Source organism: Chelonus insularis, unplaced genomic scaffold (genome assembly GCF_013357705.1).
Source record: "Chelonus insularis isolate UGA/USDA-ARS -01 unplaced genomic scaffold, ASM1335770v1 contig_493_pilon, whole genome shotgun sequence".
Taxonomy (NCBI): domain Eukaryota; kingdom Metazoa; phylum Arthropoda; class Insecta; order Hymenoptera; family Braconidae; genus Chelonus; species Chelonus insularis.
In genome coordinates, this window is record NW_023276609.1 from 359,481 (window position 1) to 371,657 (window position 12,177).

At 34.8% G+C, this 12,177-nt stretch overlaps 1 protein-coding gene across 1 annotated transcript; it reads right to left on the reverse strand.

The window, feature by feature from the left end:
• Positions 1-2,113: 2,113 nt before the first annotated feature.
• LOC118069964 (muscle segmentation homeobox-like) lies at positions 2,114-6,541 on the reverse strand. Its single transcript, XM_035088347.1, has 3 exons — positions 5,266-6,541; positions 2,928-3,109; positions 2,114-2,832 (listed from the first exon to the last, which is right to left on the reverse strand). The coding sequence occupies exons 1-3, from the start codon at positions 6,080-6,082 to the stop codon at positions 2,611-2,613; spliced, it is 1,221 nt and encodes a 406-aa protein (XP_034944238.1). The 5' UTR covers positions 6,083-6,541; the 3' UTR covers positions 2,114-2,610.
• Positions 6,542-12,177: the final 5,636 nt, after the last annotated feature.

The following is a 12,177-nucleotide window of genomic DNA, read 5'->3' on the forward strand; positions in this document are numbered from 1 at the left end:
CCAAACTATTTTTAAATAAATATATAAATATTCTAATTTAATATCCAAATTATGCAACATTTCCGGCAAAGTACTCTCTAAAAATGAAACAGTGAAAATAATAAAATTAACTGCAGAATCAGTGAATATATTACAAACGATTCAAGCAGTGGTTTAATTTATACTGTGAAATCAATGAATATTTGCTGATGTTGCAGTCCATTTTATTATTTTCACCGTTTTTAGAGAGTAAATCAACTCGACTTTTGAATGACACTCTTTCAATTCAACTCAACATCCACGTACGTTTTTATTGGCATTTCTTGGAAATGGATCACCAAGTAAAAATCAATTGGAAATAATTAAACTCTACTGATTAAAATGAAGAGAGTCTTGAATTTTCCTCGTTCATCATTTAATTCGACCATCTATTTAAGTAAAACGTTAATTGAATACCAATCGTTAACGAGGTACAGATGATAATGAGCGTTGGAATTATACAAGCCGGATAATATCACATCCTGGGACTGTTCAATGGAAGGGAATAAACCTGTAACATATTTGAATGTTGAGTATTCAGCAGAAATACATACAGCCTATAAAAGGGACACATAAGTGAACATACTAGGCTTCTAGATAACTGGATTCACTAAATACATTTATGTGAGACACGTCCAATTTGTAGTCGCTACGATATCACATAATTACGTAGGAATTATGACAAGAACAAATTCATATATTATTACGGTGATACATACATGTAAATATGAGACTTGCAGACGATTATGCATATGTGTAGTGTAAAAGTAATCTTGCAAATGATCTCGACTTTCAACTCGGAGGGATACACAAAATACATTTGTATGCATGTGTGCAGCCTCACAAAGAGTGAGTGACGGGCAGTTACAAGAGAAGAGATGATAATCAATGCGTAATTAGCTTCTCAAGTCTGCTTTCGACTTTAACTCATTCGCATGTTATTTGTGTAGACCAAATTCTTTGGCTCTCGCAAGTGAATAAATACTCATGACAAAATTGTATGGATCTATCACAGCTTTTACGTATTATTTTTATTTTAATATACAAATAGAGCTCCACATATTCATCATTCATCGCATGTTACACATTCGATGTCAGTATGTACACACAAGTACACTAGTGTGTATGATAATCAAGTGTGTGCTGACGTGTTTGACCTCAGGGTGAAAAAAAATATCAACGCTAATCTTACTTAATTACCGTTGGATCAATTAATTAAGAGGGACGCCTTGGTATATCAAACATAAAAAATCATATAAAATATGCGAAGACGTCAGATGATATAAGACTTTTCATGTTTTTATATTAACTGCTCCTTCTTCTTTTGGTTTCTTTGCTCCGCATATTCCCTGAGAGTCGCACGCGTTACCAAAAAAATTACATCATGCGTTTGTTTAAAAAAAAATTCCCATTTGCACAATTCAGCATCAGTGGGAAATTTATTGAGGTGTTGCTGCAGTCATTGGACTAATGAGTTTTGACTTGAAGTGAGACACGTAATGTTGAGGAGCAAGTGATGGTGGTGGTGAAAGAAGAAAAAAAAGACACGTTTATATCGTCGAGTAATAAACCCATGATAAAATTCAAATGAGCGAATCTTTTGGTATAATTCGGGATATAGCAAAGATGAACAGAATACAGCGGCAGACATAAAAAATTTGGAATATTTATGTTCAGTATTATTAGCGTGCGTCGTTGATATCTTAGTGGGCATCGCTAATTAGCTCGCGAGTGCTTGGCTTTCGGCAAACAGTGCTCGCTACTGTCTCCCGGTTTCCCGTAATCAAGATGGTGGCGCCAAACCGCCTGGGGCGGCCGATTCCAAAACTAATTGCCTCGGCTAATTTATGCCGCGACATGTAACGCACAGTGGCCCCCGGTTCTCGTTCTCCATCAACTTATCAGCTTTCAAAATCTTTTTGAACCGCCGGAATAATCTCGACTGCATACGATTTCCCTCTGTCTCTCGTATTCAAACAAAACCACCACTCACGAGAAAATTTCTGTATTTATAGCTAAATAAATAACTTCATTAAAATTCTTATTACTAGAAATCAGGAGTAATTAAGTATATTATTTTGTAATGTTATTGATAAGGATTTATTTAAATATAACCTAATGTTTATCTTACGTACTAACAACTTGTACATTTATACAAAAGAAATGAGATAGACTGTGAAAGGTGTACGAGATAATAGTTGGCAACTTTTGCCACAAGTTTCTCTGTGATGATGTCCTTAATGGTAATATCAGAATGGCCTATTTACAACTGGTATAATGAGGTATCCGTAAACATAACTTAATTTTCCTCTTATCAATATATTATTTACAACATGTTGATATGTCTATTTACAAATATTATAACTTCGGAGTTAATAAAACTCAACAATTGTCACATTGCAAATATCATTCAACTTTAATTGATGTTTTTTTTTTATTTTTCACCACAAGTCTTCATCACTTGATCCTTTTTGTTGATCACTTTGTGATATTTTTTTCTTTTTATTTAGCTTTGCACCAAGTGATGCTTCCTTCTTCATGTGGTTTTGGCAAAAACTGTACTTTTACACAGAATTAATCAGCAGCGTGAGTTCATTCTCTTGCAGGATGAGGTGCAACTGCGTGATGTGGTGAAATCGCAGCAGGATGGGACAACATACCGACGGGATAAAGAGCTGCAGGTCCAAGGAGTCCATGATGAGCACCATATAAAGTATTATGATGTTGTCTTACTGCTGACATCCTCAATTTTTCAATCTCAGCTTCCTGCAGTCGTTTTGCTTTGGCTCGTCTGTTTTGAAACCAAATTTTTACCTGGAAAAAATCATTTGATAATCAATTAAACAATTATTCAACTTTGACCAACACATTTGTAGATTGAAAAATGATGAAAATAAAAATTTCTATACCTGAGTTTCAGTGAGATGTAGAGATGAAGAGAATTCAGCTCTTTCAGCAACACTCAAGTACTGCCTTTCCCGAAATTTTTTCTCAAGAGCAAGCAACTGTTGAGTCGTGAATGGAGTTCGAGGTTTTCGATTGGGCTTATGTTTCCTCAAATTGCACTTTATTTTAGCTGGTTCACCATGTTCTATAATGAACAAGAAAACAGAACAGTTAATAAATTGATGCGATTAAGAAATATCGATAAGAAAATATAACGTTACAGTATATTTCAAAGCAAAATACCAGAAGTTAAGACACTTTTTTCTGACAATATTACTTTTTTATCAGGCTTAATTTACCGGAGCAATTCATAATTTTCCAGAGAACGGCGCCACAACCACGCTGAGAGATCCCTCATGCCCATTAGCTTTTTTGTTCTACCAAGACCACAAATTCTGACCGCGACTCTTTTACTATACGGAAGCTTCATATGTATACGTGTTGTTATATATACTCACGAATGGTATATACATACATAAACGTATCTTAAACTTTTTCATTATCCCCAAAGTAACATAGATGTAAGAGCAAAAGAGAAGTCGTTAAAAGACTGTAACGATATCGCTGGTAAACGGTGCGTTGCATTTCATATAAAGTCTTCAGTTGTTTTATATATTCAATTTTGCTTTTATTTCAACTTCTGTACGTTATTCTTTTTGTTATATACACTATCACAGAATAAATTTAAAACTTATATGAGACATTTATTTTGCAAATATCCAACGGCTAAAGTAGAACAATCGAATTGCAAAGGAAATGGAGGATCATGATGGTTTGTCTTAAGATTTGTCTCGAAACAATTGACAGATTTGTAGAGAGGCTGAATCAACAGATTCCATTTCCTCGTCTGGGTTTGGGTGGATTCGTCGCCAGAGATGAGGACAAAAGGCCACGTTTCTGAATTTCAAATTCGACATTCATCGTTCAAGCGGACTCCTATAAAGCTATGAGACTATTCTGATGTATTGGTTTATATACAAACATAGGTGTGTATATAAACTTCAATGCACCAAGAGATCAAAATAAACTTCAGATCCTCTTTGTAGTTGGATTTCTACCGGCAATCTTGCTAAGGGCCCAATTAGTCTCCGACCGACTCTGGCATGCCGAGCCTCTCGGGCCACCAGCTAAAAACGTCCCGCCAGACGGATTTTAATCCGCGCATTCACCTTCTTCTCTCCCAGGGAAACGCCAGCGATTGGGAATCCATTCAAAATAATTAGCTGATTTCCCCGAGATAGTGAGATTCGTCGAACTGCTACTCGTCTTTTACTTCCCTAGTTCGAATAAAATCGGGCCAGTGTCAAGCCACTGATTAATTAAATATAGGCACAGACGTGAGCCAGAAGCAGGCCAAGATCAAGAAAATGTTACTGGAGCAAGGCAGGAGGTATTTTAATTGAAAAGTTTAAAAAGAAAAAATCAAATAGATCAACAAATTTATGTACTAAACAAATTCCAATAAAATTTCAAAAAAAAACTGCCTGAAATATTTCCCACATTTTTCCAACATCCTCATCTCTTCCATACCATTTACTTCCTTACCGTTCTCACACTCAATATATTCTAGCAGGTCGTATAAGTGCATGAAAATCTACCCTCTTGTACATAAAGTTGGAGAAGCAAGCAAGGGAAGACTCGTTTATCTTTCACGACTTTAACGGTTAAATGAATGACTATAAAAGTTTTCAAGTATAGCTTTATTCTAGTTGATAGTTTTTAATATTTTCTCAGGTATTACAATGCTTGGTTATGATTGTTTTAGGGTAACTTATTGTCCTGGGAGTGTGCTATTTAATCATGAGTGAAATGTAGATAAATGTAAATTCGATTGAAGTAACATTTTATTTATAGTCAAGTCACCCGACGGTAAACTATATCTCCAACATAGTCGGTCACTTCTTGAGTGCTAATCAATAATAGTCTCCCTCTACCTTCACTTACTCCTTTCCCCACCGACTCATTCGCCAGCTCGATTAGTCTCGAATGAGTGAGTTGTAGGATTCGACCTCTAATCATGTCCGTTCATTGTCCGCTTAGATTAAATTATAATCCTGGACAAACTTCCCTGAACGTATGATGGCTAACGCAATTTATTATACATTTCCTATCATTATATTACGTACAACGCTTTAAATACTTAATAATAATCTATACTGATAAGGTAACAACTTTCTCTCTTATCCATATACAAGTATTACTGTCATTTAGATTGATATATACATTCTTATATATTTTAATGTATCTAAAAAATATATCCCAAGTGCGTGGGATAGTTGATGAGTAGAAAGATCATCTTACCATTGAGTGGGGCATGATGAGAGAAGTGTGAAGGGAAATAACTGGCTGCCGCGACAGCAGCAACGGATCTGTGTGGTCCAGCACCACCCCAAACAGCTGGATGAAGGCTTGCTGGCAGTCCAAGTATTGATCCCAGTGTAGAAAACCCACCAACATAAGCAGGCATGGGTCTTACAGGCGTTGGGCTTGTTGATTCATGATGCTCCAAATCTTCAACATCAACTAAACAACCTTCATCCTCATCTTCCATGTCCAACTCTGAACATCTTGATTGCCGTTCTTCTTGATGACTTTCTGGTGACTGTGAACGAGCATCTGGAATGGCTATTGAAGTGTTGAGTGATAGGGAGGTTCTGTTTTTTGATACACTATCAATAGTTGAAGCGTCGGATAAACATTTGTAATCTGGTAGACCAACTACTGAATGACTTGTTTCAGTATGTTTCACTGGTGAACTTGTAGTTCTAGAATCACTACAATTACTGTCTGGTGAATGTGTACGAGTGTATTGAGTTTTTGTTATCATATCTAAAGCACCATATGATTGGTTCATTCGTTGATGATGATGCTGAGCAGGTGAATATGATATGGGAATTGGAGATGAACTAGGAGATGGGTATCCTACTGATGTTTTGGACGGTTCAACTGGACACATTGTTTCAACTCTCGTTTTTTTCGTATCAGCTAGCAATGCTGCTACAGAAAAACTCAGTCTTTGAGTTGGTCTTGATGACGGTTCAACCTGAGCTTGATCAGGTGTATTAGGACTTGTCGACGGAGGCGTCACTGGTGAGCTGGTCATCCTGAGCACTGTCATTCTTACTAGTCCTTCAAATATCAATAATATCAATTGTTTATGCTGACTTAAATCACTGTTTATACTGATTATTATCAGTGTCTGTCACTTTACATGCCATTAAGGCAATTCACAACACTATTTTCCACACTGAGAATATCTCTCACCACTGCTAGTCCCACAATTAAAGTCCAAAATGATTGGACAATTATCGTCAATACTGGAGCAGTGAATAAAAACTTGAATGTTCGTAAAAGTGTGTGTGTGGGACCTCTTGGCAAGACGAGCTCTGAGAGTGGACTAACCAACCATCCTGATGCAGGCTCCGAACCAACTTTTTCCTTCCACCACAACCACGATTCAGACACAGCTAAGTGGGGAGCATCGAGGTATGCTATGAGAGGCGTTACTGAAGATCAACGAGGGTGTGTTTTGCTCTCGTAAACGCCCCTTCGTTGGAGCTACTTTATACTCAACAGAGAGAGAAAGACAAACTTGGACTACGACCACCATCAGCAAACATACCGCGAGAGCGTGCAGTGCATATTTTAAGCGAGAAGGGGCAAAGGGACATTTAACTTTTATGCAAATGGTATGGGTGCAGGCTTGGAGTGGGATTGGAGTAAACGAGATATAAGGGAGAGAAGTAAAGAGAGTACGCAAAAGGTGTACGAGGAGAGAGAAGAGAGAGGAAAGATTCTAATCGCTACTCGCCTTCCTACATCGGAGACGTTAATGAGCGTAATTGACCAATTAGACTTGGCGATTGTGTTGAAAGAAAGAAAAATACTTAAATCGTGGAAAATTTCTATTATAATATTCCTAACGCTTGAATTCATTTTCACAAAAGAACTGTATATATACAAATCTACTTGCTGTGTTAATACACCAATTGTTAATTGTATTAATCAGCGGTTGACTGCTGAAAAAAGAGTTTCATTGTTGTGTCAATTATCAAAACGTAATCATTTTGTAATCGAAGCTTAATAACTTGATGGTACGATAAGCGCTTTATTGAGACTTTTCGGGGCAAGGTCAGAGTCAGTTATGTTTCTGCATACAAAGCAGTCTAGTTGTTTCCGTCGGCAACACGTCAAGGGAAACTCACACGCAATAAATATATACACAATCTTATAATGATCCTCTTGCTTTGTGCCAATATATATATAGAGCCAGTGTCAAAGGTCAACGTGACAATGTTATCGGAAATGCGAGAATGCAGAGTTTCTTTAAACATAATCAACATTTGTAATTACAGTTTTATTGAAATGCCATTACATATTTGTATTTATTCGGCGATATATAATGAGAACCGGAAAAAGGGTCACACAAGTTCATGTCCCTCGATCGTCCCCAACCATCTCTATCAAATATATCGTCGTTCATTATCATCAGAACTCATTTTGGTTGAATCAAGAAATAATCGCCGGAGCTGAAAAAAATTATCTCCCTATCAGACATGTAAAGAAAAATAATTATTTATTATGTTGCTATAAAAAAAAATTAAAGGTTTTTTTTCAATCTTATTTTTGAATGGTTTACAGAAAAACATTGTGAAATTTTGAGATCAGGTCATCTCAGGTTATGAACGGGTATGTTCTAGAGCTCGTTTGTCATATATTTACAGGAATCTAGTGGCATGACATGGGACTATGCGATAACCAAAAACAAATGAGTTCTGATAGTAAAGTGTGATATATACTTTCCTATCAAGTACATTTCAATTCTTCTTTCGTTTACATCATAAACGAAAATATACTTTTTAAAAACAATCTCCACCAAGTGGTGCACCATACACAGTCAGGATTTAGTACTGTCCTTCATTTATATTCCTGTCAAAGTTGAGGCCTGCATAAACAAAAAATTTCAATATCAGAAAAGGTGTGAAGGAGAATTTAATTAAAAAGCTTTCTTTTCAAATATTTCTAGCTTTGAAATTAATCGAATTATTCATTGTTATGATTTGATGCATTTTAGGAAGAATAAATACATAATTAGCCACGTGGCATTTCTATTCTTTAATTTGAAGTAGTTTGTAAATATAATACGGTTCATTGTGAGTGCGTCACATTTACACATGATTCACTAGTAGGAAAAATAATTTTTTTCGTTCTCGAATAATTTTATTTACTTGATTGCAATTAATTACTATACGAAGCGAATAATTGCGTCAGCTGATAATCTTAATACGTACTTCGTTTAAGTACATTCATGTATTATTGTTATCTACAGAACTTTGTAATCAGAGAAATAATTGTATAATATTAATGAATATTCACTCAACAAAGAGGTCAAAACTTATTCACTTGATCCACATGTTTTTGTTTATTTAATTTAAACTAAAATAGGTCTCGTAATGTTTTGGATAGTCACTTTTAAGCGAGGTTCCAGCTCATCTAATTTATTCCAAAAGATATTTCAATGCATTTATTCAATAATTAATGTTTCGAAGATGAATTAAAAAATATTATTCCTTATGAATGTTCCTCAATACTTGGAAAAATTCATAAATATTTCCTTATTTATAAATAAAGAAATCATTTTTAAGTAATTTATTTTTATTATGACTACCAATAAAAAATCTTTTTTCACATTTCAATCGTGAAAAAGATTTTGCCTTCTTTTATTTTTTTTTATACAAGTAAACACAATAAATATGGACGAGTAAGGCTCCAGTTTAAATCAGCTCCAAAATGTCTAGATAAATTTTTTGGAACAGATTCAAGCTGACGCTTTATTTGTAAATAATTATTGTCCAGGAGAAAATTTTTTTTAAAAGTATATTTATTTAATCTTTTATCTTAATGAAGCAGCTTAACAGGTAATCTCAATACAATCTCAATTATTTCAAAGTCAAAAAAAAATTTCCTAATGAGTACATTTTTCTACTTAATCAAACTAAAATCTATGACAACTAAAAAGTAATTTTTTAGTGTAAATATCGCATCAATTATTTTCTCGACTTCTTATTAAACGATTTACACTAGCTGATAATTACAGACAACTGTATGAGGATAGAATATCGCGTGTCATTGTCTTGCTTCAGTGGATAGAGAGGGATGGGCCAATTTGGATGGTTACCAAGGCAAACGATACGTTAAATAGATAGGACGGCAACCGGTGGGGAACCCGACATAATGAGGACCACCCGCCAGCTATGCCAACCGAGAAACCTACTCTATGTACACGGTGTCATCGACATTACGCAACTCATAAAAATTTTATGAAATTTCATAATTAACTGTCTTTTATTAATCCATCAAATCTTTTTACATACATTTGATATATGTACTAAGATGATTATTTTATTTAATTCTTTAATTATGCTTGACGTGATTAATTGACTGGCAGTGTATGGTGAATGAGAAATAATCCCATCATTTTTACAGACACTTTATCTTACTGGGCTGCATCTATTTCATATGAAACACCCTTTTAGCGATCCTGTCGCTTCAAAAAATAATCCCGAGGTCTGTGAGACCTAAGCCGTTAATTATTAGTAGTCGCTATATTGAGCATGAAAATCGTATTTCTTTCGGCGTGCCGAGATTCAAGTCAAATTGGCGTTAAAATTGCAATCATGGTGGTCCTGCATTTCTTCCGCGCTTCTTTGCTTCTAATCGTCTCTCATTTGCTCTCTTATTTTCATATGACTCTGCCTGTTGTCTGTCCCCTCGACGACGCCACGCTTTCAACCAAGAAATTCAATTACATGATCTATTCTAAGAGAAATGTGTTGTTACACCAACAGTCAACCTGATAAAGCTTCAGTTTTTTCAATTGTTAATTTCATACCGATTCGCGGAATTACGGATTTATTAGTGTGAAGGAGAAAAATTATTTTTAAATATTAGTTTGAAGACTTTATGGAAAATTGACGCTCGTAATTTGACAAAGAAATATTAAAAAATTTTTATTGCATTTTAAACTTGAAGAAAAATGATCTATTTTTAATTTAAAAAATTCATTAAATCACTTGAATGCAACGTACGGCGTTGATCTTCAGTAACAAAAAAAAATGTAAAAATTAAAAGTGTACCCAATCAGGCAAACTAAATTTGGAAAATTACATAATCATCAAGTTAAGTAACAACCTCTTCATCTCCAAATTTTCTCGGTTACCCTAAGAAAAAAAAATACCTAAACATGAAAAACTTTGACGCAGCTTAATTCACCGTAAACGGAGCCTTGCATTATTCAATATAATACGGTTAAATGGCTCATCTGTCTCGGACTTTTCGCTTGTCGAACCATATATTTATAGCTCTCTTTTTCAACGAGGTTTTTAGGAGGGGACTATATCACACAGTCGTTTACGTCGATAGAAAAATGTGGATATAAGGGTATATAGAATGTAGGTAAAAATAAAGGTATCAAAAGAAGAGAAAGGGTGGATGGATCAAAGATACTCTGAGGGACGAAGAAGAGGGCAGGCTATTGCTAATATAAACGGGGAGTTCGCAGAGATTACGATCTTCCATTCGTTCGTTCCAATTATTTTGTCCAATTAAAATATCGATTTTCTCCCCCATCGTTGTCGCATATCCCCTTGCTCCTGTCACCCTCTTCCGCTCTTTATATAATACTTTCATCTCTTTTATGTTTATCCTCTCTTTCTGTCCATCTACCACTTGGACTATATTCAATTATTGGCAAGCGCAGAAAAAAACCGAGTGACTTTATAGCTTGAGAATATCACAATTCCGAGTCTATATATTTTTACAAAGTATCGTGTGCAGGATTTACTATGTTTTAGTGTTTTTATAGCTTCTACAGTTCACGTGTTCACTCTTACAAATTATAAATCAATAACTTTTTTGTGATTCTCGGCTTTCTAAATGCAAACGAGAATATTGATATTTTCTATTCTTTTTCAATTTATTTATTTTAAATAATTTATCTCAAAGGAAATTTCAAAAATAAAACAATTTACAAATCAGATGTTTCATCAGCATCATTAATTTTATCTGACTGATAAATGTCCAGTGTCAATAAAAAATATTTTCCAAAAAATAAACTGTGAAGAAATGGAGTACATATTTGACTGATTGAGGCCAATTATGCGGTAAACAAAAATATTTTTGTACCGAGTAATTCTTGCGTGAAATTCAGTGGACCCGTGTGCCAACACAACGACGCGGCATTTAATCTAAAGTAAAGAAAATAGAATGGTAAAAAAATTGAGAGAACGAGACGAGGAATATGATTCTCTTAGAGTCCGACTCGACACCTCAAACACGTGCGCGCCATGCGTGGCTAGTTAAGTGCCCGAGAGGCGCCTTCACGATCCTTCTTCTCTACTCTTCAATCCGCACTTCTTCAAACTACTTGGAGCTTACATGAGAGGACTCGTTAGTCCAGTGGCTTGAAAAACAGATCGACGAAGGACAACGGTGTACAACTCTTGTGGCTGTACTTTGCGACTCCCTAATGCTTCATTTGTTTTCAGTTTAACTGAAATGCATCCACACTTCCGGTCTTAAAAAGTTGTTGAGTTTAATCACAACTGAACTTCCGTTTGGAGCTTAAGATAGCATAAATAGCTTCCACAGAACTTCTTAAGGGCTAATGAAAAACAGCTTATTATGTAAAATTGGAAATTTAATACTTACTGGTAAGAACACTTTAATTTTTTGTGCTTTTTTATTTGTACGACACTTTTACAACAAATTAGTTAAAAGGGATTTTAACATGAATTAATTAATTTTTATTAAAAAGTTCATAGAAAACATCTAAAAGGATGCTAGAAAATGTATTTTTAAAAAAAATTTAACCATTTTATGAAAAGTTGTATTTTCCTTTCATATTATTCATTTATTTTTTAAAACGCTAATATGATAAAAAATAAAATAATAAAAATAAATCTTTTCTTCAATGGAACTTCATTATTAAACTCAATATGAAAATTTTCCATTTTCTCGACATTCTTAAAGATTAGTTTGATGGATTAGAGTTCAAAGTCGTATGGCCGAATATTAATGGCAAAATTCAGTTGTGTGCAAGTGAGTCAAATGTGACTCTCGGTTGGCATTTAAATGGTTAGCACAATAAAATTCACCCTGAAAACGTATCTGATGCTAAACATAGGCTTTCAGAGCCCACTTCTATGTGTTGTA

Bases quoted from the DNA above. Each gene is read 5' to 3' on its own strand.
- LOC118069964 (XM_035088347.1), bottom strand. From the start codon at position 6,082: ATGACAGTGCTCAGGATGACCAGCTCACCAGTGACGCCTCCGTCGACA. The intron at 3,110-5,265 runs GTAAGATGATCT...TGTTCATTATAG, and splicing joins TCATCATGCCCCACTCAATG to AACATGGTGAACCAGCTAAA. The intron at 2,833-2,927 runs GTATAGAAATTT...GATTTTTTCCAG, and splicing joins TACATCTCACTGAAACTCAG to GTAAAAATTTGGTTTCAAAA.